The 26,871-nt window shown below is 37.9% G+C and overlaps 1 protein-coding gene across 3 annotated transcripts in view; it reads right to left on the minus strand.

The window, feature by feature from the left end:
* ARHGAP10 (Rho GTPase activating protein 10) overlaps window positions 1-26,871 on the minus strand; it is a 315,853-nt gene that overhangs the window by 33,196 nt on the left and 255,786 nt on the right. For all 3 annotated transcript variants that reach the window (XR_004682438.1, XM_035022940.1, XM_035022942.1), the window contains one exon: window positions 18,957-19,107. Coding sequence is in view for 2 of the 3 variants with exons in the window: in XM_035022940.1 (XP_034878831.1) it covers window positions 18,957-19,107 (151 nt within the window). In the remaining variant the exon portion in view is untranslated. The remainder of the gene's footprint in view (window positions 1-18,956; window positions 19,108-26,871) is intronic.

Consider the following 26,871-nt stretch of genomic DNA (forward strand, 5'->3'; position numbering starts at 1 on the left):
GCGCTAGAACCAGGCTCTCCATGTGGAACTGGGGGTTGGGAGAGGCTCTCCACACTAAATGGAAGCCCAAAGTCTATGACTGAGTTCCCCACTTGCCTGGGAAACTAGATGTGACATTCCTGCCCCTCCCATCCCCAGGATGTGATTTATCAGCAGGAATAAGACCTGGTTGTGAACCAAAGCATTTAGGTTGAGGCAAGAGCCAGAGAGGGAGTAGAAAAGAGAAAAAGAGAGAAGGAGGTTCCAACTCATCACAACCATAAGTACACACACAAAATCCTCCTTTATGAGAGAATTATAGAATTTCTAGAACACAAAGAAAACTAAGATAGCAAACTCAACAAATACAAAAATATTTAGAGCTTTGTAATACAGAATGAAAGTGAAATTGCCAACATCCAGGCCCCAAAAGAAGAAATAAATTGAGAGGAAGGGATACTTAAAGAAACAACAACTAATTCCTCAAAATTAAAGGAACTTCAGAGACCTCAATCCAAAGAACTCCAAGTGCCAAACAGGGGAATAAAAGAAATATTGCACAATGGAAAGACATTTCATACTCATGGATTGGAAGAACAAGTATTGTTAAAATGTCTACACTTATCCAAACCAATCTACAGATTCAATGCAATCCCTATCAAAATACCAACAGCATTTTTCACAGATCTAGAACAAACAATCCTAAAATTTGTATGGAACCACAAAAGACCCCAAATAGACAAAGCAGTCTTGAAAAAGAAAAGCAAATCTGGAGGCATCACAATTCCAGACTCCAAGTTATATTACAAAGCTGTAATAATCAAAAAGTATGGTACTGGCACAGAAATAGGCACACAGATCAATGGAATAATATAGAAAACCCAGAAATAAACCCAGTTATATGGTCAATTAATCTTCAACAAAGCAGGAAAGACTATCCAAAGGGCAAAAGATAGTCTTTTCAACAAATGGTGCTGGAAAAATTAAACAGCAACATGCAAAAGAAAGAAACTGGACCACTTTCTTATACCATACACAAAAATAAATTCAAAATGGATTAAAGACCTAAATATGAGACCTGAAAACATAAAAATCCTAAAAGAAAACACAGGCAGTAACTTTTTTGACATTGGCCAAAGCAACTTTTTTCTAAGTATGTCTCCTGAGGCAAGGAAAGCAAAAGCAAATATAAATTATTGGGACTACATCAAAATAAAAACGTTCTGCACAGTCAAGGAAACAACAAAACTAAAAGGCACCCTGTGGAATGGGAGAAGATATTTGCAAATGACACATCCAATAAAGGGTTAGTATCCAAAATATATAAAGAACTTATAAAATTCAACACCCCAAAAACAAATAATCCAATTAAAAATGAGCGGAAAACATGAAACAGATATTTCTCCAAAGAAGAGAATCAGATGTCCAACAGACACAAAAAAAAAGATGTTCATCATCACTTATCATCAGGGAAATGCAAATCAAAAGTACAATGAGATATCACCTCACACCTATCAGAATGGCTAAAATCAACAACACAAAAAACAACAGGTGTTAGTGAGGATGTGGAGAAAGGGGAACCCTCCTGCACTGTTGGTGAGAATGCAAACTGGTGCAGCCACTGTGGAAAACAGTACGGAGTTTCCTCAAAAAATTAAAAATAGAACTACCCTATGATCCAGTAATCACACTATTTACCCAAAGAATACAAAAACACTAATTCAAAGAGATACATGCACCTCCATGTTTATAGTAACATTATTTACAATAGCCAAGATATGGAAGCAGCCCAAGTGTCCATCAACTGATGAATGGATAAGAGGTTTTTTATATATATATATATTTATTTATTTATATATATATTTATATATATGTGGAATATATATAGACTATATATAATATATATGGAATATATATAGACTATATATAGACTATATATATGAATATTATTCAGCCACAAAAAAAGAATATAAAAAGAATAAAATCTTGCCATTTGCAACAACATGGATGGAGCTAGACAGTATAATACTAAGTGAAAAAAACAGTCAGAGAAAGACAAATACCATATGATTTCACTCATATGTGGAATTTAAGAAACAAAACATATGAGCAAAGGTTAAAAAAAAGGGTGGGGGGAGACAAACCCAGAAACAAACTCTTAACTATAGCGAACAAACTGATGTTTACCAGAGAGGAGGGGTGGGGAGATGGATGAAATTGGTGATGGGGATTAAGGACCACACCTGTTATGATGAGCACTGGGTGACCTACGGGATTATTGAATCACTGTATTGTACACCTGAAAGTAAAATAACACTGTATGGTAACTGGAATTAAAATTAAAATTTAAAAATAATAAGAAAGAAAGAAAAGATTGCATATAAAATACATTATTGCAGAATTTGAGAATATCAAATACAAAGAAAAAAACAAAAAGCTTCCTGATATAAAAAGCAGATCATACGAAAAAAGAACCAGACTGACATCAAAGTTCTCAACAGCAACTCTGAATGCACAATGAAGTAATGTTTTTAAAGTATTAAAGAATTTTGAGCAAAGAATTATATATTCAAAATGCCAAACTGCCATTCAAATGTGAGACCATAATAAATGTATTATTAGACATAAAAATACACAAGGTTTGCCACACAAAGAACTACACTGATGAACACTCTTTTTTTTTTTTTTCTGATGAACACTCTTAAAGAAAATAGTTAAGTGTTTATTTTTTTATTTTTTATTTTTTTTTTAAGATTTTATTTATTTATTCATGAGAGACAGACAGAGAGAGGCAGAGGGAGAAGCAGGCTCCCAAGGAGCAGAGAGCCTGATGCGGGACTCGATCCCAGGACCCTGGGATCATGACCTGAGCTGAAGTAGTTAAGTGTTTAAATAAAAGAAATAATACCGGATGTTCAACAAACTTGATAATGTATACTGTTACCTTCTAAAAACTCTAGGACAAAAGGTAAAAACATAATTAAAATGATCCAGAACTAAAATTCTGGAAAATATCAACATGGTAGGGGAGGGGAGCCCAGAGGCAGAGGAGAGTGCATTAAATTATTTGTCTTATTATAAGGGGTGGGGAGAGAAACACATATAATTAAGTTTAAGAAATCAAGAGATACATGAGATTATATACCCCAAAATAAGAGCAAACACCTTAGGAACAAAAACAATATTGAAAACAAAAGAACATTTGCTTTTTTGAAGAAAAAGCAAGCAAGAAAAAACATATCAAAGTTTATTAAATAAAAATTATAAAATGACAGAAGTCCTAACATAATGGTAAATACAATAACATAAGTGGATTAAACTGAACAGTTAAAAGGCAGTGACTTTCCAAATGTATTTTTTAAATCCTACAATATGTTGACTACAAAAAAAAGCTTAAAAAAAGGCTGAAAGTAAAAAAATAACAGATGTAGTAGGTAAATATTAAGATAATGATCTCAATAAAGTGAGAGACAAAGAGTCATTTTATATTGATAAAGGGACAAGATGATATAACAAGAAGATAAGCACCTAATGATACAGCCTCAAGCAACAAGTAGAACTGTAAGGAAAAACAGAAAAATCAACAATTGTAATTGGAGATTTTAACACACTCCTCTCAGATGCTATCAGGCAGGCCAAAAAAAAAAAAAAATAGAGATATCTGTAGTCAACAATACAAAAGTGATCTATTTCACACACACATTCTGCAATACATGGGATACATACTCTTTAAAAACACACAGAACAACAGCAGCAAAGCAGAATCAGACCCATAAATACAGAGAACAAACCGGATGGTTGCCAGAAGGAAATAGGGTAAGAGGATGGGCAAAATGGGTGAAGGGGTGTGGGGGGTTCAGGCTTCTGGTTATGGAATGAATAAATCATAGGGATGAAAGGTACAGCATGGAGAATATAGTCAATGATATTGTCATAACATAGTATGGTGACAGATGGTAGCTCCACTTGTAGTAAGCAGAGCCTAATGCAGAGACCTGTCGAATTATTAAGCTGTACACCGTGTGTCAATGACACTTTAACAAAAAAAGAAACACAGAATATTTTTGAAGCAAGATTAAGGTCTTAAATACCAAAGATTGACTATTATACATACTGTCTCCTCAGATCAAAATTGCAAACTATTTATAGCTTCATAAACAAAAGTACAGATTTTACAATTTTCATATGCTGGTAAACTAAATATGGTTAAAAAGAAAATCATAATGGAAATTTTAAAAGATTTAGAATTCAATGATAATAAAAACATTTCATAACAAAATTTGTGAAACACAGCAAAAAAAAAAAAAGCCAAAGAGAACTTTATAGCTCTAAAATATTTATTGGAAAACAAAAAAAGGTTCAGAACATTTTTATGCCATATTTAAATAGACAATTTTCCAAAATACTGATAGTCAAATGAGAGTCATCATGGCTGTTTAAATGATCAAATTAAATTTAGTTACGGTAAACTCTCAATAAAACTAGAATTTACTGAAATACATTTGATGTATTTTTTTTATTTTAGTGCATGACTCAAGGGGAATTACTTGTATATTATAATTAATAAACAAGCTGTACCATAAGGTAAGAAGTTAATATTCTTAACTATTATTGTTAATATTTATTGGCATTAAGACTTTCTGGGGGGAAAAAAGTCTCCAAAATCACATTTTTTCCATGAGAAAATGTGAATTGACAAATAAAAACTCACCCTAGGTACAGAGAAATAGGTCTCAAGACTAAACATGATCTATTACACTTTTGAAGGGTGATTTCAACCAAAATTAGGTGGACTCTTTCAGCAGCAGGGGGTGAACAAAACTGCTGTGGTTTATACCCTCCCCTTGTGCCTGGATCCATTCTCCTATCATTCTGTATTTTTCATCTTTAAAAATAGGGCTGCCCAATAATAACCACTATGGTCTTGCTGGGAGTATTTTGACTTCTCTGCCCAACTGGTGTGTCTTCTCTAATGATGCTGTACCCAAGGAAGACTCAGGCACCAAACATTTAGGCCTAATGACCGAAGCTGAGAAGGGCTGAGCAGGTGGGAAAGAGAGAAAGGATACCCTCAAGAATCAACATCTGTCACAGCAGTGGACAGACAACAGCTTTGGGGATGAAGTTGACAGGATGAGGCTGAAAGTGGGGGGGAAGGGGGGAATTATGAAATGCTGCAGTAGGAAGAGAGTTTCATTTGTTTGTTTTGCTAACTTATATAAGCCTGTTCAAAACACAACCTTTGAACGAAGCAGGAAATACTCATGCTGCCCTAGTTTCCACCATGTGGCAGATATTATGACATCAATAAAATCTCTTTCCACCCATAGCCATCTTTCCTCCTAATGTTACCCAGGACCTAATGTACTGAAAAGGAGTGCCCTGTACCAAATACAGTACTCCCAAATTCATTTCCTATAGTTTCTGACATCATTTCTACTTTGCTAAAACAAAGTCTGAGTCACTGTATTTTACCATGTCAAAAAACAGACAACAAATATGGAAGTGACCTGTATAAATAAAGCTAAATATGTTCAGGAGCTGGTGAGAAGCTTCAGATATATGAAACAGTAGGAAGAAAATATTTTTCCACTGATTTCCATAAAGATAGGAAGGGGACCAACAATGGAATTTTAAGGTGAACAGAGATCAGAGAATTCATTAAGGATCCAGTGCATGGGAATAGTAGCATGCATTAGGCAGGGCTGTTCCCCGAAATGTGTTTAATACAGGTTCAAACTCTGCTACTTGACTTGTGAGAAATGAGACATCCTAGAATTGTCATACTGGATCAGAAAGATAACCCATCTAATCTAGGGCAGAATTCTACTTTTAACAAGGACATCCAAGGCCATTCCAGTTGTCCATGGCCTCACACTTTCTATCCAAGTCTTGGATGTACATCAAAATTCCTACTTGCTTTCAGATTACGGGGTGAAATTATTGCAGACAGTGAAACATTCTCGAGCTCCACATCTGAGTAAGGAGCATGACTCCCAGAACAGCTTACCACTCGCACCTGCTCTAAAGGCAGGATTATGGTGTCGTCCAGTGTTTTGTTTTTGCAGCTCTTGTCCTTAGCACTAGCATTCCCATAATTACTGACTTACAGGCATGAGGGTGGCCAGATACCCAAATTTACCATGAGACTGAGGAAAACGGGAAAAGGCCACACACTCAGAGAAGAGAAGAGCCTGTCTTGCCTAGGTGGTCTGCCTAACATTGGTTTCATCCAAGTAGCTCACTTTCTGGTTGCTGAAGAAAAGTGAACAGGCTTGTTTCTTCACAATCTACTCCGATGGCTGGCTGGGCCAGAACTTCACGGATTTATTTCTATGACCTTCTCTAACTGGAAGCTGTGATATACAAACAGAAGGACTGATGCACAGCAGAGCAGTCTGTGAGCAGCATGGCTGGGAAGGGTCATGATCAGATTCAGCACCCAATTAACACCTAACGAGCCAAAGAAAACCTGGCACTCCCTTCACATCTTCCCATATGCCAGTCTCCTGCACCCAAAACAGCCAAAGACCTGACATAATTCGCTTTAGGAAACACTATCAATAGTGCCATTAAACAGGCAAGATCTATTGAAAGAAAAAGTCTAAAGCAAGACAAAAATTAAAGTCGATATATTTCTCAGGCCACATATTTATTCTTATCCTCTCCTCAAAACTTCGGCCAAAAGAATTACATCATATTATCTTACACATTAGCTTTCCTTAACTGGAAAAGTAGATACACACACACACACACACACAGAGTTCCTTTCTAAAACTAATTAGAATAATCAAGATAGGTTAGGAAACTCAAAGTTTGACTTTAAAATTGAACTTTTAAAATTCCTAATGTAATTGGATCCCTTTCATTAAAAAAGCAAATCCAACCCTACCATTCAAAGGGAAGTCTTAACTGTCCATAGAGTAGTAGGTGGTGAATGATTACTGTTAGAGAACAGTCTAGATTCTTTGATCAGAAAATCTTCCCTAAGTCTTACATTAGGGAAAAAGGGGGTGGAGGCCTAAGAAATTAACCCTGCCAAATGCCCATTAAGGAAAGAAAGCTAACTGTGTTTCTCAGCAGTGGGAGGTGCACTGAGACAGGTTATAACTGCCAAGTGGAAGGAAAGGTTCCTAAAGTCCCACTTACCCAATTCTCAGTTCTGCTACAAGTTAAAGCAATGTCATGCTGGGTAGGGGGCAAGATGTCCCAGTTCCTCTGATTTCATTTTGCCCTCATCCAACAAGACAAATGATAACGGGAACCTTAATGAAGCTAAATAACATGCAGATTAATGACAGTCAGTGGCTAAATGAGAATAATTCACTTGGGTAATACAATTTCTTTATCTGAAATCGTGTCTAGGGAAGGTTATCTCAGTAGAATAGCCTCCTACTCCCAATCCCAAAAGCATAACAAAACAAAACTACATATAGATATGCATCTGCCAAAACACTTGTATAGGAGGGAAAAAGGCAATTCCCGAACTGTGAATTAATGAGTCATACTAAGGGCATAGAAAGATGTAATGAAGTTGCCATAAAATTATTAAGCAAATTTTATTTTTTATTGCCCAAAGATTTCAAAAGTTAAGTATGATGTTTGCCCCCAAAATCTACTACACAGCCTGGATATGCCCACCGTGTATGCTAGGAGAAGCTGATGAGGGAGTGGGCTGTGTTAATATCACATGACATAAAACATAAAACCCCATTATAACGTTATAGCAGCAGCTAATAGGCATTAGGTTACAAGTCCAGGAACCACCTCTACTACTTGCAAAGGTCGATGGAAGTCTGTAGCAATTCAATTATAAAGTGAGTAAGACCAGTTCACTTGCAATGTCAATAGAAGTCAAAGCAAATTGCTTTACTCTATAAAGCCAGAGAGCATTTTTACACCGTCATCACAGTCCTGAAGTATTATTTACAGACTCAGATTTCTGCCTACATAAACAAACAAAAAATACAACAACGATATACTCTTATCCTTAGGAACTAAAAAGTAATCAGATACTGAATCAAACTGTCTTCCATAAACTTCTGAGGAAGGCTGACACTTTGACAGCTCAGGAAATTTAGATCACTGCTCAGAACACAAACTCCAATCCAGCTGAGACAATGAGGGCTGCTAGACTTCTAGCTATTTACCTGTCTCCTCTCCTCCCCTGCCATTCTTCTCCCCTGAGGAATGTTAATTATCATCAAATACCAGATTAAGACAAGAGAAACAGGGCGCCTGGGTGGCTCAGTTGGTTGAGCGACTGCCTTCAGCTCAGGTCATGATCCTGGAGTCCCGGGATCGAGTCCCGCATCAGGCTCCTTGCTCGGCGGGGAGTCTGCTTCTCCCTCTGACCCTCCTCCCTCTCATGCTCTCTGTCTCAAATAAATAAATAAAATCTTTAAAAAAAAAAAAAAAGACAAGAGAAACAAATATGCCTAGGTATTACGCTTGACAAAAATAAAAGACGGAATTACACTTTCTTTGAAGTATATCTCATATGAAAATATATTTGAAACCCTCTACTTCATACATCAGACCCTCAAAAAAATAAGCTAAAACTCTTGATATTTGCAAAATATTGGGTGGTCTACAACTATCAACTCATTTGTTCTTGGCAAAAAATCATGTGAAATTTTATTGCCCCAAACTCATGAGGCTTAGAGGAGAATTCACCATGATCATAAAAGACAGAAAGAGCACAAGGATTTAAATCCAGATTACTTTAAATCCAAACTTGACCACAAACAATTCTACCAGTCAATAAAACTCTTTGCTACCTAAGTCTTTCCAGTAATAGTGATCCCCAAAATGCTTGGACAGTGTGGCTCAGAGAGTGGCCAAGGTAGAAGGTGAAAGATATTAAATCAAACAGGAAACCACTAACCAGCAAGAGCTATCCATTCTCAATGTGGCACCAGTGAAGTCTGTCCAAGCCAACTCATGCCAGAGGGGCTGCAAACCCTTCTTGCTAGGATCTATTTCATTCTTTCCACTTTGAATCTTAAACTTACATCCAGCACGCCAAATACCAAGCACAGCTTGCATCAGTGTTAAGCCGAAGTTTTGTAACTTAAATACATATATATTTATGTGGCATATGTGTATTCATTTGTATTTATATGTATATGTGTGTATAACAATATTGTGTATAAAAATATGTACATATGCATATAACAAATAATACCTGTGTATAACAAGTAATACGTGTGTGTAACAAGTAATATAGGAAAAAGGAACACAGATATGACTAAAGAAAACCATGACTCTCACCCCTTAAAGTATAACCATGGTCGTAACTGATTCATATTCTTCCAGATTTATTTCTATGCTTCCACATTTCTTTATAGTTTTTCCTTTAGAAGTGAGATTATTCTGAAAATTCTGTTTATAGCTTGCTTTATTCACTCAAAAGCATACCACATATATTATCTCTGTGGAAACATTTTTTGTTATCACTGGAAGACTAAAGCCTGTGTGTGGTTAGTAAGGGTCTTGCATTATCTACTTGGGTTGGGCTCTGGAACACAAGGCCCTCTTAGGAGTACATCCGTACAACAGAACGCATAGAATACTATACATCAGTGAAAAACTGGTAAAGAGAGCTCTCTGTAGCAACATTAAAAGCAACAATGAGTATATTATAATTTTTTTTTAATTAGGTACAACTGGCTGTTGGGTACATAAATAGGTAAGTAAGAGTCTATATTCATATTTGCTTATAAATACATAAAGAATTCTGGAAGGATGAATGAGAAACCACAGGTTAAACCATGGCAAACCAAGGCTCTTCAACCTCACACAAACAGCACACGCACGAACAGCAGTTTCAAATGGTATAACCCTTCCAACAACAGTGGTTAGCAATCCAATTTGGATCTCAACTCTGAAATGATTTAAGAAGCTATAGGTTGAACTACATGAAATTTCTGATAGCTTTCGTATTTTTGACCTAATAAATGAAATTTTTTTTGAAACTGCCAATATTAGATAACTTTGGAACCAAAAGATGGCACTTTCATATGGCGAGCAGCGGGGGAGGGGCAGAGGGGAGGAGAGAATCTTAAGCAGGCTCCACTCCCAGCACAGAGCATGACACAGGGCCCGATCTCACGACCCTGAGTTGAAACCAAAAGATGGATACTTAACCAACTGAGCCACCCAGGCACCATCCCCCCTTTCCTTTTTTTTTTTTTTTTTGCCGGGGCAGGGGGGAGAGCCCATTTCCGCCACAGAGCACTGTGCCCCAGATAAAACCATACATATCTCTGGCTCTTTCTAGCTCTTTCATCTCCTACATCAAGATCATTACCCTGAATCCAGTACAAGAAAACTAGGTACTTTTTTTTAAATAGAAAAACTAAGAATCATTCCTAAAGTTAAAAAAGAATAAACTGACATACTGCTTGGAATGGACTGAGTCCCTTCTGAAAAGAGTCTGAGGCCAACAGGCCATGTGTGTTGACTCAGGGGAAGAGGACCTCTGGCTACAGCACTTGTGTTCAGCTCGCCAGCCGGGTGCAAACGGGCCAGACCGTGGCATCGCACTGCTTGGGTTCAGTCCTGGCTTTGCACTAGCCAGCTGTGAGACTTAGGTGTCTTACTGACCCCTGGGCCTCAGTTTCCTGAACCATAAAATGTGATTTCTAGCTCTGAATTCAAGCAGCTCTCGGACGGTTATGAGGATTATCTATTATCTAACAGACATTGCTAAAAACAGTGTCTGGCATTCAATATGGTATATGTAACTGTTCACCATTATCACCCTCCAAATTCTGTATCTTGTTCTTGCATTAACTATTAAAACGTTTAAGAAAAAGAATACACCTTAAAAATAACTAAGTTAATCAACAAAGACTTAAATAAGCACTATTCTCTTCTGACCTGAAGAGAAAAATAAAATCATGACCATAATCGCATTTGAAGCTCAGAAAGTCATGCTGCTGATTTTAGAGAGCAAATATTAGTATATGCAAAATGCCAGCCCAAGTATTCATTTTAATAGGTTTGAAGATTTTTTTTCATCCAAGGGTGACATTGGACTCCTTCCAGATACTGCGCAGAGGGTACACAGCAATGCCATGGGAAGCGGAATGAGCCCTCAGAGGAAACCAAGCTGCAGAGCTGCTGCTCAGAGTTCACAAAAGGCAACTAGAGAGGGCAAGTTATAGGAATATTCTCCACTGTTGACTCAAGCTCACATTCTTCCTTTTTCCTCAACAGCTGGTAGGGATTCAGGAGGTAAAACTGAGCTGTCACAGGTTTGTTTTGTTATATTAATTGTAGACAGCACCCTTACTTCGTGGTAACTTTTATCTTGGTCCAAAAGAGTTTTCTGAGTAATAGAAGTTACTTGGAATTGGCCACATAGAGCTAATACCTTCCCCCCTTCAAGATTTCTGCTCATCTTCCTGGCTATCAAAGAAAACGTTTCAAATCACTCACTCTTGACAGCCTTAAAAATTCTATTTCATTCAGGATAAACAATACTTTGGCTGGTTTGAAAAGATGTTTCTTAGACAGCCCGGCTACCTCCTACGCTGTAGGAGTTTCAAAAAGGGCTATAAAGAGAATGACAGCTGCTTGAATTCAAAACTAGAAATTAAAATAAAAGCTATTAGAAGTGAAGAAAAAACCCACACCACGGGGAGACAGCTTTAAAGAATTTTTCTCTCTTCTATAAATTCCAGTTACCTGCCATGAACTTATTTTCACCACAGAAGCAGCTATGTATTTTTTTGAAGGCATTAAATAAGCTTTTTCCCTCCAGAGAAAAGGGGAAATGTTCATCCCACACAGAAGCATAGTTAAGATTATATAGGAAGTCATATAAGAAGTTGCCGTGTGCTTTGTCACTAACATTAGGGGTGCTGAGCTTCTGGGAGGCTTCTGGGGAGACGCCAATGCAGGGGAGGCAGCTCGCATGATTTATGGGCACACCACAACTCAATTACAGCCCTGAAATTTCTGGCTGCCTTTTCCAACCCATTGATCTCATCATTGTAAAAGTGAGTTAAGAAATAATCTGTCTACATATACTGTCACTGATTCAAGCCTGGTCTTAGATTTAACTTCACAATATAGTAATTCCATGTCAGGGAATCATAACATTCCTCTGGAGAGATGGCAAGAGGCCTGGCACTCAGGAAGTTATTATCTAGAGCCCATCCATGAAGTGTCATGCCAAAAAAACCGATAAGAATCATGAGAAGATTGCCAAGCTTGAGCCAAAGATCTGTTTGTGCTCAGTTTCTTAGCTTGGTTATAATTCTGTGTCAAGCTGATCAGATAGGTCTACAAGAAAATGTCAGTAGCTGTAGAATGTCACTGAAAATTCATATCAACAATGGTTTTACGGTGGTTCTTCTTACATTTTGGGGAGGACAGAGCAGTTGCAATTCACTTACAAAAGCATGTTTTCATGAAGGCAATTTCTAAAGATGCTCTCTTTAGAACCGAGATTAGAGAGAACATAGCAGCCATGACTGTCCGCGACCCACCCTCGGCATCTACTGAAACGAGCGTCTGTTAGTATAGCACTTGCCTCCCATCCTTTACCCTCCCAGCCTGTGAGTGAATGGAGATACAAGTCTGTGAGGTAAAGTAGAGGGGAAAAAAATGAGCTCTCTATTGTTCACAGTTATGAAACTATTCTTTCTCTAAGAAGACGTAACACTATTATTTAATATTTTTTCTTAAAATATTCAGAAAAGTTTAATATTTTCTTAATATTGAATTTTCATAGGCAATATGGAAACGGACTTTCCATATACACTATTTATACCAATACATTTTACACTATTTTTACCAAACCTATTTTCCAAAGCAGTTACATACAGCAATATGTATTGAAGATGCTAACAAAATGAGGTATTTCCTTCCTCTTGATGGAAAGGTGGTCTAGATATTAAAACAAAAAGACCCTCAAGGCAAAATCTAAGACATAAATGCAATGATACATTTATCTATGACCCTAAAATATGGCTGAAGACCTGTTTCGATCATCTGCCTTCATTCTCCACATCCAGTCAGTTAAGAAGTCCCCTCAATGTGCTTGACATCTCTCCCAGATTTATCTTCTAGCCCTAGTGTGGGTTCAAGACCACATCAACCTGAGCCTAAACTACTTAACCAGCCTTTGCCACGGACTTTCTGATTCCTACAGACAGATTAAGTCCCATTAAATTTCCTTTAATATTATTTTCTATGTTACAACTCTTCTCCCTTGCTGATAAACAGTAACTTCTCTTATCATTCGAAATATAAGGCACCTTTCTCTGGTTTTAATAATAATACTGAACAGCAGAAGCTAGTATTTGAGTGTTTACTATATGCCAGACACTATATTAAGTATATTAACAACCTAAAACCTTCTCAACCATCCTCAGTAGTAGACATTATGATAACTCCTATTTTGTAGGTAATAAAACAGACTTAGAGAGGGTAAGCTATTTGCCTACTAGTAGAGTCAGAATATGAATTCCTCAGCCCAGACTTCTAACCACCTGTTCCTTCCTCAGGCTGACCTTGCCAGGGTGGGCAGCATCTCATCAGGTCCGCCCATCACTACCCCTCATCCCTGCCCCCTTCTGATCAAGCTAGCCTCCTCTTTACCCCCGTGCCTTGTTCTTGCTCAGAGTTGCTGCCATGCCTTCATTCAAGCTAGTCCCCTCACCTGAAATCATTCCCCATCCAACTCCCAAATGGCTCAGCTCAAGGAAACCAGGAAACCTTCCCTTCCTCCTGCAGCCCTGGAGTTCCCTTCCTGAGGGTCCTCACAGCTGATAGCCCAGCACTGGCCACTTACTGCCATGTTGTTTCATTATTTCACTACGTAGTGACAGAAGGAGAGTAGAACATCAGCTCCTTGAAACAGAAACCCTGTGTGACATGATGCAGAGTTTATAAAAGCTCTTCAATAGATATGCAGTATAGGGGCACCTGGGTGGCTCAGTTTGTTAAGTGTCTGCCTTCAGCTCAGGTCATGATCCCACGGTCCTGGGATCGAGCCCCTCACTGGGCTCCCTGCTGAGCAGGGCAGCCTGCTTCTCCCACTCTCTCTGTCTCTCCCCTCCACTCGTGCACACTCTCTCTCTCTCAAATAAATAAAATCTTAAAAAAAAAATAGATATGCAGTAGAATTCTGATTTTAGTATCCAGTATGAAAAAAATCACTAATAAATGATAGAGGCAGAAAAACTCCAAACTGCCAGGAGCATTCCGTATTTTAGGATTAAAAATCTACATTTCAAAAGACCTTATAGTAGCCTACTTTTTTAGTTCTATTCTCTTGCTTATGCCTCATAATTCAATAAGATTTTTTTTTTTTACATATCTAAGGTGGTTCATTTATCTCATCAGGACTATTCTCATTGATGGGGACATTTAAATGTTAGGCAATCATTTAAAAAAATCTAACTTGGTATCATTTAGGCTAAAAGGACATCTATATATGACTTCTTTGTCCAATTTTAGAGACTGATCCATGTCACAGTATGTTCTTCCTTAGAACAGAAGGGAAATGTTCATGCTTCACTGTTTATCTATCTCCCTTTCAACAGTTACATTTTCGCTTTTTGCTTATAAGGCTCTGCATCCTTGTCACACTGTAGGACTACAATAACACATGTTCAACAAAATGTGCTGCAGTTAGCACATCCGGGATCCAAGTGTGAAAGTGCCAACCCAACGATACCCAAGTAAGACCTACTCTATAATATTAAATCTTACCAACTGGCTTGCAAGATGATTCTGTTTTCAACTCTCCATAAATCATATTTTTTAAGTTGCCTAAACAAATAAACTGCTATATCATGTACTAAAGAAGATGGGCACAGCATACCTAACTACCCAAGAAGATACAAATAAAATCTTGTCCTGTGAATGACTCGTTCTGTTTAAAATAAGAACTAGCATAAAGAAAGAGAGCTTAGTCAAAATTTAGATGACAATCATCTTCTCTCCCACTCCCCAAACCTTTAAAATATTTCTTTTGCCTTGAATGAAAATAACAAAGAATATATCTCATATACCTCACGACCCTTCCTTGTATCTGGGAGAATTACAGCAAAGACAACAGTCTCGGAAGTCAGGCTCTGCACTCAAGCAGGGAATCTGCCTGGGAGTCATTCTCTCCCTCCCTTCTACCCCTCCCCCCTTTCTTTCTCTCTCTCTCTCTCTCAAAAAAAAAAAGACAACAGTCTCTATATAAGAGGTAGTAAGGACATAAATGTGGAGGGGCAGAAGAAAAGGAACATATGTTATATACTAAACTTGGAGTTACTTTATTACTAAATCTAAGAAAATAAAAACACAGAAAGATAATTGGAGAATAAAGGTAGACCTCTGATTTTTAATTTTCCTTCTAGCACTTTCCAGCCTACCTCATATTTTGCTATTTCACAACAGACTTAGCCAAATCTCCTCAACTTTGAAGTTCACGAGATTATTAAATGCTATATGAAAATGAACAATATGGCTTCTACAAAATAAAGATAAGAATTTTAGTAAAGACTTAATAGCTGCTCTATTTAAAGAAATCTAGCCAGAAACTATATCCATTTCAGTTCATATTAATCATCAACAAGGATCCTTAAGCAACTAACTGGAATTTTAAAGTCTTTTGCAAATAGTAAGTTTAATATCATTTAATCATATATTACAAAAAAAATAACGAGCATTGTCTATACAGTATGGCTAGATGTGCCAAAGCCAATTAAAGTCTTTAACAAAGTAAAGATACTAGGCATCTTTAATTAAATTGGTCATCTCTCAATTGGGATGGGGGTGGGGTTGAACATATCATAATAAAAATCATGTCTAACAGCGGAGGGTTTCGCTCTCATTTTACGCCCGCTTGGATTCTCTGCTTCCAGGCCTATCCTACAACAGCTCATGTAACAGGCTTGCTTTGCTGACTCTTTGCTAATAATGCTTTTTGATATGCCTGATGTTAAACTGAAGCCAGTTCTGATGGTTTTCCAGAGTTGGCTGTGTGGTACATCAGAAAGTTTCATACCCTACTCAATGTAGAAGAAGAAATAACATACTACAAACCACTTAACTCAAATACCAAATCTGTGACCAAATAATAGGACTGAAGAAAATCTCCAGTTATCCAGTCTAGTCCCTTGAATCTTGGCAGATAATCCACCTAAATCTAAACAAAAACTATTTGCCCTGGGTTTTATTAAGTCAAGATTAATTTATACCACAGTGCATAAATGGAGAGAGGGCATATTTGCATTTAAATTTTCTATCAGACTCATAAAAGCTACAAAATTGATAAAAATAATCCACCAAAGTTGGCTATAATGCATACCTTAACCAAACCTAGACAAACATAGCAAGTGGCTACTACCATTGATAATACAAAAAAAAAAAAAAAAAAAACTTTTTGAAACCTTTGAGTTGACAATTACAGAACTCACGCTACTGAAAAAAATAAAAAGCATTTATGTCTTAATGGCAAGAGTAGATTTTTTTTTTTCTGGAAGGGGGCAGAGTTTTCAATATGTTAAGTGATATTCAATAACACAGTTCTTTAGTAACCTTCCCCTATTTGCTTCCTTTCAAAAGCTTTTCTCTTCATTTATCCCCCACTCACTCTCTTTTTGGAAAATGCAATATGTAGACCCTACTATACTCTCTGAAATAATTCTTTTTCACAAACCTGAGTTTCACTAAAGCTTAGCTACAAATAATGGGGGGGTGGGGGGGAATAAATAATAGTTTTTAACTGCTTTATCTTATGACCTCTAAGATCAAATAAAATCACTCTACGACAAAATCATGGACTTTCCTGATTCTGACAACTTGTAACACCAATGACAAATTCCAAGGCTGCAATCAAGAAAGATTAATGTAAAGTTATAAAATACAAAATGTAGACTAAAAATCATATAAATAATGAACATAAAAACAGACTAAAGGAATTGAATATTTCACAATCCTTTCCCCTTATAATCAAATAATTAAGAATTATTATATGACCTAAAAACTAGGAAAGTTATGATTATATACCATCGTGAGCATTCCCATAAAAGATGTGCCAAACACCACTTCAGCAACTTCTTACCCATTAATAATCACTTAGCAACCCAATGAGCAAAAGACCAGTATACCATGTACACATAATTGGGTATTATGATTTAATTCCCTAAAATACAAAAAAAGTAGATGTGATTCTAAGACAAATAGCCCCTCTTTGGTCATTTCCTTTATGAAATACAGCCAATTCAGTTTTGCTCAAGGGCCCATGAGCCAATGTAGATATTATTCTGTATCTCCTTGACTTCTTTTTCTCTTCCTACTTCCCACTATTAGCCTCTTTCACGATTTATTAACACTTCCACCAGAGGACAAGTGAGATACAAGAAAAGGTGCAATTCAAACCAGTCAGTTTTACTCCTTATTAGCAACTCTGTTGAGAGAGTGAAGGTGAGGAAAAAAAGAGAACAAAAAAGTTAGGTGGGATCAGAAGTTGAAACTGATGTCTAAAAGGAAGCTCTGAAATTATAGGTTGATTTTAATGATTCATACTCTTCCTCTGGAAAATAAGGATCTGATGGTAAAACTAATAGTTGTATCATATGATGTATGTCTTAAACAATGTAAAAGAATACCAGCACACTTTCGCCCCTCATGCTATTACAGGAAGCATTCCGAGTCCTCCTGCAGTGACTCCCAAGTCACTTGTCACTTGCTCGCGTGGATCTCTGGATATTAACTACCTGGACATCTGACTATATAGCTCCTTATGATGACGGTATTTTTGTTTGTTTCTGTCTGCATTCCCTTTCTCCCTCTGACAATCACCTCATACTTCCAAACCAGCATAACTTTGGTAGCTTAAAAGGATAATAAATGAAAGATATGGGGCACCTGGGTGACTCAATCGGTTAAGCGTCTGCCTTCAGCCCAGGTCATGATCCCAGGGTCCTGGGATCCAGCCCTGCATCAGGCTCCCTGCTCGGCGGGAAGCCTGCTTCTCCCTCCCCCTCTCCTCCTGCCTGTGTTCCCTCTCCCGCTATGTCTCTCCCTGTCAAATAAATAAATAAAATCTTTAAAAAAAAAAAAAAAGAAAGAAAGAAACAAAAAAAAAGGATGAGAAGAAGAAGAATGACGATGAATTTCAAGTTCAGGAAATGTCCTCAACAGGTGTGAAGTCCCACAACAAAAGAGCCCCCATTTCAGACATGCCTACTGAAATTGGAGGTTCTGAGACCAGGATCATTTTCCTCTCCACACCAATAACCACATGATTACAAATTGGCAATCGGTGACTTCTACAAGGCACCATCTTGTTTTGTAGAGATCAGTGTTTAAAATTCAAATTTCCAAGCTCTCTTTAAACAGCGAGGCAATCTGGCAATGCTGACACAATGTGGCTGCATGACAACAAGTAACTGGAACATGGCAACCAGGATGAGACAGGAGAACTTCCATTTGCCGGAGTCCCACTGCAGCTTACTTCACTCAGCCTGGCCCCCGAAGGCAGGTCACTTTGCCACCCCTGCTAGATGAGGAGACGCCAGCATCACAAGAAAGTCCAAAAAATGGGCCAAGTAAGATACAGAAGCTAGTGCAACAGAAAAGACACTGTGCCTCTAATCTAGATGCATTTAACATTAAACTATCAGCTCCTCTCAAAAGATCTGCTTTAATTTTAGTTCCCCTTTCCATTTGTCTCAGTTATATAACCTCACAGGAGGTCACACAAGTCTCCCAAAAAAGAAATTTAAGCTGTCTTTTAAAAATAAAAAAAGCATGCATAACAAATACAAACACAAACCTGAAACTTGCATTCTCTCTCTGACAAGAAAGCTTTACCCTCCTTGTTAATCTCAAAAATTATCATCTTAAGGGGAAAAGGAATTAAAGCACAAAGGAAGGAAAACCATGGCCTTCCCTGGGGACATACGATATACCATGCTCTGGACATGCTGTCAAGCAGAAAAATATAATTAACATCTTACCATCTTCCAGCTCAAGACAAAGATTATATACAGCCACGGGTCTCTTAGTCCTCTGGCCTTGTCTCTTCGATTGCCTTGGTGGAGCATTTGGGGGTGATGTTGACAGGGAGACCGGCTCTGGGAACGTGGCATCAGGCAGGGTCCTAAAAATCTGCCATCAAAGCACAAAGAACATTAATCGCTTCCCATGAACAGAAACCTGTGTGTTGAAAGAAACAACATTTGATTTGGAGTTCATCCAAAACACGCTGGAGCCAAAAACCCATTCCTTCAAATTTCAGGTACAGGTCCTAAACCTTTCATTTACTTTTTTACCAGAAGATTTCCAAATAAAATTTCCCATTAAAATTAAGTAAAAGCAACATCCAATCATTACATTTCAAAATAAATTCATTCCCAAACTAAATACGTATAATTATCTTTACCAGGTGTAGACAATACCACAGCTATTCATCCACAAAGAAAGTAGCCAGGATAAAACGTCAAAGTAAATATCCCATTAAATTTCATACAGGGTTATATTTATGCCAAATGCTGGTCGCAATTTTTTTTGAACTACATAAACAAACACAGGACTGCAAATATTTTTTACACATTTAAAAATAGCTTATGCTTATGAAATTACCTTTCAGATTCCCATGTACATTTTTCATAAAATGCTTTATAGATTTTATCAATTAATACCTTCCAACTTCTTTTAATAATTTCTCTTCCATTTATGAAACCTAGAATATTAGCACCTTGATTATCTTACAGTGTCACTCATAGATCAGCAATAATAACATTAATTAAAATGTGCTGCTTCTTTGCTTAGCAATTTTTTTCTTTTGAGAAAAGCGATCTGTACTGTAAAGGGAAGATATCATGCAGAGGTGATTTATAACAGACCTTCCAAGACCTGGGTTCAGAGGCTTCCTGTCCGCAACAACACTGCAGACCCTTCAGTCTTCAATGAAGTCATAAAATAAAATATTTAGACACATTAACCTAATAGACACTGCATCTCCAAGAGGGCTGATGGTCCCCAAGGGAAAGCAGGAAACAGGAAGAAAGCTAGCTAGCATTAAACAAGATATAAATATAAAACTCACAATAAAAGGCACTGTGGGAAAACCCCACTGCCGCAAGGACATGATTATTTATGCATTTAAATAAAAACAGGCATGTGACCTGGGTATACGAGTGAGGGTATCACATATGCGTATCACATTTAACAGCTAACAACCATGTCAGTTATAATCCCAGAGTCTAAAAGTTCTCACCTAAAAACTATTATATACCAATAAAAATAGATAATTTCAACAGAGCCTTTGCTTTACAGTACCATACTGCCCCCTCATGTGTAAATGGAATACAAAATGATTTAAATTACTCTGGATAAATATTTGCTAGTGAAAATGTAATTTAGTGCTCCAACTGGTAACCTGCTAACACCATATTTCCACAGACTCTGTGTTCCAATCGGGCATTCTGGCAAATAGCAAACTACTTATCTGCCTTAAAAAAAAATTCCTCTGCTGCCTAAACTACTGTCCACAGCTGGATTTACTACCATCTGTCACTGTGCAAATTAAAGTAGGTTGTGGGGTAGCAGGAGCAGGAGAGAAGTTAGGCTGAGAAGCACATGACAATGTGAAGGAGAGAAGAAAAGACGGGAAAACTTACTTCCATTGGAAGAAAACAGCACATGTATGCGGTCAACTTTTGGAATAGCTTCTTGAATTACCTGTGTTTGATCTTTACAAATATGGGAAATACCTCTGGGACAGTACTGGAATAGGAAACCAAACAATACAGAGAACCAATACATCCAAAGCCTAAATAAACAATGACAAAGTTACATCCCCTGAACTGATGCTGGATAGCTGATAACCTTCTGAACAGACCTTCCTCCAAGATCCACACTGATGACTGCTGTTCCCCCACACACCTCAGGGTAAGAGGATGAGTAGGAGTGTGGGGGCTGAGCTGTGGGGCAGCTCAAGTCCAAAGAGTCAAACTACCAAGCAAGTCAGGACCTGGGAGTGGGACTCCAATGCTCTTGGGGGACTGATCTGAGACATCCCAGGGCTGAGCCTCTAAAAGCCTCTGGAATACTTATGACAATGTTTAGTTTACATTAGAGTATCTGAGAAAATATTATTCAGCCATAAAAAGACAAGGAAATCTTGCCATATGTGACAACATGGATGGACACCGAGAACATTATGCTAAGTGAAATCAGATAGAGAAACACAAATACTTTATGATCTCACTTATAGGAGGAATCTAAAAAAAAGAAAAACAAAACAAAACCGAACTCCTAGAAATAGAACAGATCAGTGGTTGCCAGAGGCAGGAAGATGGGGATGGGGGAAAATGGATGAAGGTGGTCAAAAGGTACAAACGTCTTCCAGTTTTAAGATAAAGTTCTGGGGATGGAATGTACAGCAGGGTGGCTATAGTTAACAATACTGTATTACATATTTGAAAGTTGCTAAGAGAGTAAACCTTAAAAGTTCTCATTACAAGGGGTGCCTGGGTGGCTCAGTCAGTTGGGCGTCTGCCTTAGGCTCAGGTCATGATCCGAGGGCCCTGGGATCGAGTCCCACGTCGGGCTCCTTGTTCAGCGGGGAGCCTGCTTCTCCCTCTCCCTCTGCCTACCACTCTGCCTACTTGTGATCTCTCTGTCAAATAAATACAATCTTTAAAAAAAAAAGTTATCATTACAAGAAACAAAAATTTTTAAGTATGTGAGGTGATGATGGGTGTTAACCAAACTTACTGTTGTAACCATCTCACAATATATACATAAATCATTATTCTGTACACCTTAAACTAATACAAACATTTTATGTCAATTATATCTGAATAAAACTGGGGAGAAATTATATCTGGGAATGGGGACTGGGCTTCAGTTTTCCTTGGATTTGCATTTTAAAGCTTCCAGGTGATTCTTCTGTGTAGCCAAGGCTGAGAGATGCCCATTCAATCATTATATAGCACTCTCTACTTTTGTTGGATAGACCAAAGTCAAAATCAAAACACCAGAAAAATTATTTCAGAAAAACTGACACTGAACATACACAATCAATTCCTTGGACCTTCCCAAGTCTTAATCAGAGTAAAATATTTCAAAGATTCTAAATATCAACCACTCCCTCAATAAACTCCACGTTGTGTTAACATTTCAAAGAGTTAACCTATCATCTGAATGAGGGGGTACCAAAGCATTTGCTAACTTGAGAAGGCACTATCCTAGCTTTTAAGTCTCCTCAACTATGGAAGTTTAGACATAGTCCTTAAAACAGCATACCTCATTTTCTCATCTGTATAATGAAGACTATAACAACTAGATCTCATGTTATTATAGGGATTAAATGAGAAAATGTTTATAAAGTGTTTAGTACGGCAGCTGGCCCACCATAACCAGAAAATAAACGGGAGCTAATGATACCTATAATATGATCACATATAGTAAATAATGATAATAAAAATGGATTTAGACCCTCACTACTCAGCTCAACCACTGTTTTGAAAGGGCACTAATTGCTTGAGGTCTTGAATATTCCTCCAATTCACTGTTTAGTTATTCTAAACACTATGATTCCAAAATGTTTATGGATAAAGCCCATCAAGCAAAGGGCAAAAGGGAAGAAACACATAGAGCCCCTTCCTGAAATTCCCAAGTCAGCTAGAATCACATCATTATTTTGTGCGCACTGCAGCTCAAAAATTTGAGATTTAAATTACTTCCTCTTTCATTGAATACATTTAACATTTAAAAAACGCCTACTAGGTAGTAGGCTTTCTTTAATATTCTCACAACTTTTGAGGGAAGCATTGTTCCCCACATTTTAAAATGATAAAAGCTCAAAGATTAAACCATGAATCCAAGTCTCCAGTTTGAAAATGGTAGAGTTGGTATCTCCACTCTCAGCTCTGATTCCAAAGCCCCTGTTGCCAGTTTAAAAAACAAAATTTAATTCTCAGGGGGAAAAAAAAAAACCCCACCAACTATACTATTCTATATCTGTTTAAAAGAGTAAAACTGGAGATTATATCATCTCAGATTATGTGTGTAAGAGATTATCTAACCTAAGACTCACCATCATGTGCTATGTCCTCCCAGATGTTTCAAGACCCCATTACCTTTCATGTGCATCTACCTTGTTTGCCAAAGCACTAGCCTCAAGTACTCAACTCTGTTTAAGCTACAAAGCTATGCTCTCATGGCTGAACACCAGAAATAACTTTTTAAAAATATTCTTTTTAAACTTAGGAGAGGAGGAAACAGTAAACTGATTATACTTTAAAAGTTTTGACCTGTTTTCTGGCCATCTGATTCCAGAAGTTACAATTTTGCTTGTCTTGTTCTATGTGGCCAAGATGTGTGTCATCTTTAACACTGACTTCCCGATTCTAGAACCACTGTATGGATGCAAATTCCTTTACTGCCCAGGTCTCTTTTCAAAATCTTTGGACTCTCCTAACTTCCCTAGCACCAGGCTTCCTTCATTGTAGGGCAGATGAACTCATCTGAAACAATACTAAGAGATCAAATCTACTCAAAACATTTTTTTCAGGGTAGAAAGTTTCTTCACTGCACCTAGTATTTTATAACAAAGAAAAACTCAAACCAGACAATCCAATGACAAAAAACAAAATTCAGCACGTAAGCATGTCAGGTAAGTAAGTGCGTATTCAGGTCTCCTGAGTGTCAGCACAAACACAAGTCTGGCACCACCTCTCAGTCACAGATTCCTCAGACTCAACAAACTGCACGTGTATGCCCAAGGGACTCAGCCATACAGATAGATACCTCCCCAAGTCCTTCCTGCTCTGCCACCAGGGGCCACATATGGAAATGATTGGGCTACGTCTGCTAGAAATGCTTTGTAGATAACAGGAAATAAATGAAGGGGGGGAAATCGGAGGGGTAGACGAACCATGAGAGATGATGGACTCTGAAAAACAAACTGAGGGTGCTAGAGGGGAGCGGGGTGGGAGGATGGGTTAGCCTGGTGATGGGTATTGAGGAGGGCACGTTCTGCATGGAGCACTGGGTGTTATGCACAAACAATGAATCATGGAACACTACATCTAAAACTAATGATGTAATGTATGGGGATTAACATAACAATAAAAAAACTTAAAAAAAAAAGGTCTCTGAAAAGTTTAATACCCAATTCAAACCTGTGGCATTTGATTCAACTAAATTAACTAGTAATATGGTTAAAGGAAATTAAGGGGGATGAGGTAATTCTTTTTTATTTTTTTACATGTTTCTACAGAAGAATTCACTGGTCTTTACTGCAATAGGAAGATTACTAATACCTGTGCATATTCCTATCATCTTCAATAATAATACTACCCAACTACTATTGGGTAGTTGAAATATATGTCTCACATATTCCTATGACCAAGTGCTTGACCTCCAAAGATTTGAACCAAGAACCCAGATTTCCTGACTTCAACGTGGATGTGTCAGTCACTATGCTGCCCTGTCTCCAGTATCATCCAATCGCATTAAGCCCCATTCACACTATGTCCTCTTTGATGATGGCGTATCTCACCTAACTATAACTATATAAATAGCCAGCAGGTGGTTGGAAATCAATGGCTACTCCCCTTAGTAAACATTTCACATACAAAAGGACAGAAATGAAATTTCCAGTCTTCTTTCCACAATATTGAACTACAGAATGGCCAGATATTCCTTTCAGCTTCAGAGTCTATAGTGTGTTTAGGCAAACATTTATCACCTTCAGGCTGTAGGACTCCAAGCTGGCACCAAGGTAGCCTGAACCTTCCGTCTACAATATAATTTCAGAAGTCAGCTACTGTGTGAGCAGTACAAAGAGAACTCTGAAAACTTTCCAGCTGTCTGTCCTTGAATCAGCTCGACCCCATGACTAAATACCAGTCTTCTACAGAAAATGTAACTAGAATCGACAATAGGGGCTGACAGTGAAATACCAGTTGGGTTTAGACTTGACACTGGAAATATTCTAAGGCTTCATGTTTGTTCTGGCTCATTAGAACTCAGAATCTCAGAGCTGAAAAGTATCCTACTTATCACTTACGCCAAGCCCGTTATCTCACAGTGGAACAAACCGAGGCCCCTGTGGTTAAAGATTTGCTCATATTTATACCACTAGTTAGTGGTAAACTCAAGCTTTGTTCCCAGACCAAGGCCTCAACGCCAACTGCTATTTCCCATCTTGCTGGCTTGGGTCCTTTCCTTCCAACAGACTGCTCTTTTATGCATGTGCTTCCTCATCAGGGGAGATTCTGCTTAATAGCTGCAGTTCCTTCAAGTGCTTTCATATGCGTTATCTGATGCAAGCCTCAACACGGGGATCTGTGAGGCTGACGTTGGACCATGTTACAGGGTTTGGCTCAGAGTGCCCCAGCTACCCATCAGCAAGAGGCCCCTCCCACCATGTCACAGAAGAGAGGGGGAAGGGCAGCCAGGAAGAATGGGAGGGAAAAGGGGGGCAGGAGACATTCCCAGTCCCAGCCTATTAATCCTACAGGCTCGGGCTTTCACTGTGGCCCTGACTTACCGTGAGCTTCTCGAAAAACAACTTAAATTTTGGTTTACAACAACCCCCCCACCCAAAAAAAGGAAAAGAAAAGAAAGATAAAGGGGGAAAAAAAAGTACACTTTTTTGAAGTTATCCAATTGCTAGAATTCCTCTTTTTCTTTCTTTCCAAGCTTTTAGCTTTAATTTCTAGAGACATTTTCAGACCCCTTCCCAAGTCCTAACGGGGTATATACCACACGGATTTCTGTAGCACTCCATGCACTAGAGTAATATATAACTGACTTTGGTTTCTTTACTTCAAGATTTCAATAAATGACAACTTTTATCTACCAGACTTTATATAATGAAACATACCCCAGAACTACCTACCCCAGACCATGGGTATTTTCAGTGCCATTAACAGTGCATGCAACATCAGTGCCCTGGTGTTTCCAGTGTTCAACAAGAACTGACAGAGGTAATGATAATAATTAATAACTTTGATATGTTGGGAACTAAATGACATTAAGAAAATTTTTACAGGCTCCCTAAATAACTTTCTCCCCACTCAATTCATAAGGGAAACTTCTCCTGATTCAGCCAAAGCTACACTGCTCTTACACTCATGGTGTGAACATATATTCCCAGATATAAAATGTTGTTTTCTGGTTTGCAAACCTTTAAAAACACTCCAGGTGCAGTTTTATCAATTTACACCTGCAAACATCTGGGAAACACAAGCATACACCTTCCAAAGTCAAGAGAACACAGTTTCCCAAACACAGCTGTAACTTTGACTTTCAAAACCCAAATTCCAATAAATATTCTTCACTAAATAAAAACCCAGTAAGTAAAAAAGTTTTCATTTCAGCAATAAAAGCCTAGAATAACATGAAGGAAATAGAGATACTCTACACCAACAATGAAGCATACTCAATACATAATATTCCTTTCTTTTTTTCTCCTACTCCTCTTCCTCCAATTTTGGTGTACCACTTCTCCCAAAATTTTTTGGGTTTTTCACCCTTTATCTTTGCAGGACTCAACGCTCCCTTAGAAATCACTTGGTCCTAATAGCAGCACAGAGGATCAGAACACAGGAAGCCCACCATCTGCAATCCCCAAAGGCCTGGGGATCCATAAGAAGAGGCCTCCCCAACCCAGCACTAGCTCTAGTCATGACAAAAAGCAGGCCCCTCCTTCAATGATACCTGTTAACACTTTAAATTGAATACAAGTAAATACACTCATCATTTTATGACATTTTCAAGGTGAATGACATTTTTCTTTTGGAATACAAGCCACGACCCCTAGTCATTTGAGATCAGAATGACCATGTCCCTAGAAAGAAAAAATAAGCCACAGACCTGTTAATTCTCTAAAAGGAAATGTGTGAATTTTAATCA

Source organism: Mirounga leonina, unplaced genomic scaffold, assembly GCF_011800145.1.
Source record: "Mirounga leonina isolate KUSES-001 unplaced genomic scaffold, KU_Mleo_1.0 Mir_176, whole genome shotgun sequence".
NCBI lineage: Eukaryota > Metazoa > Chordata > Mammalia > Carnivora > Phocidae > Mirounga > Mirounga leonina.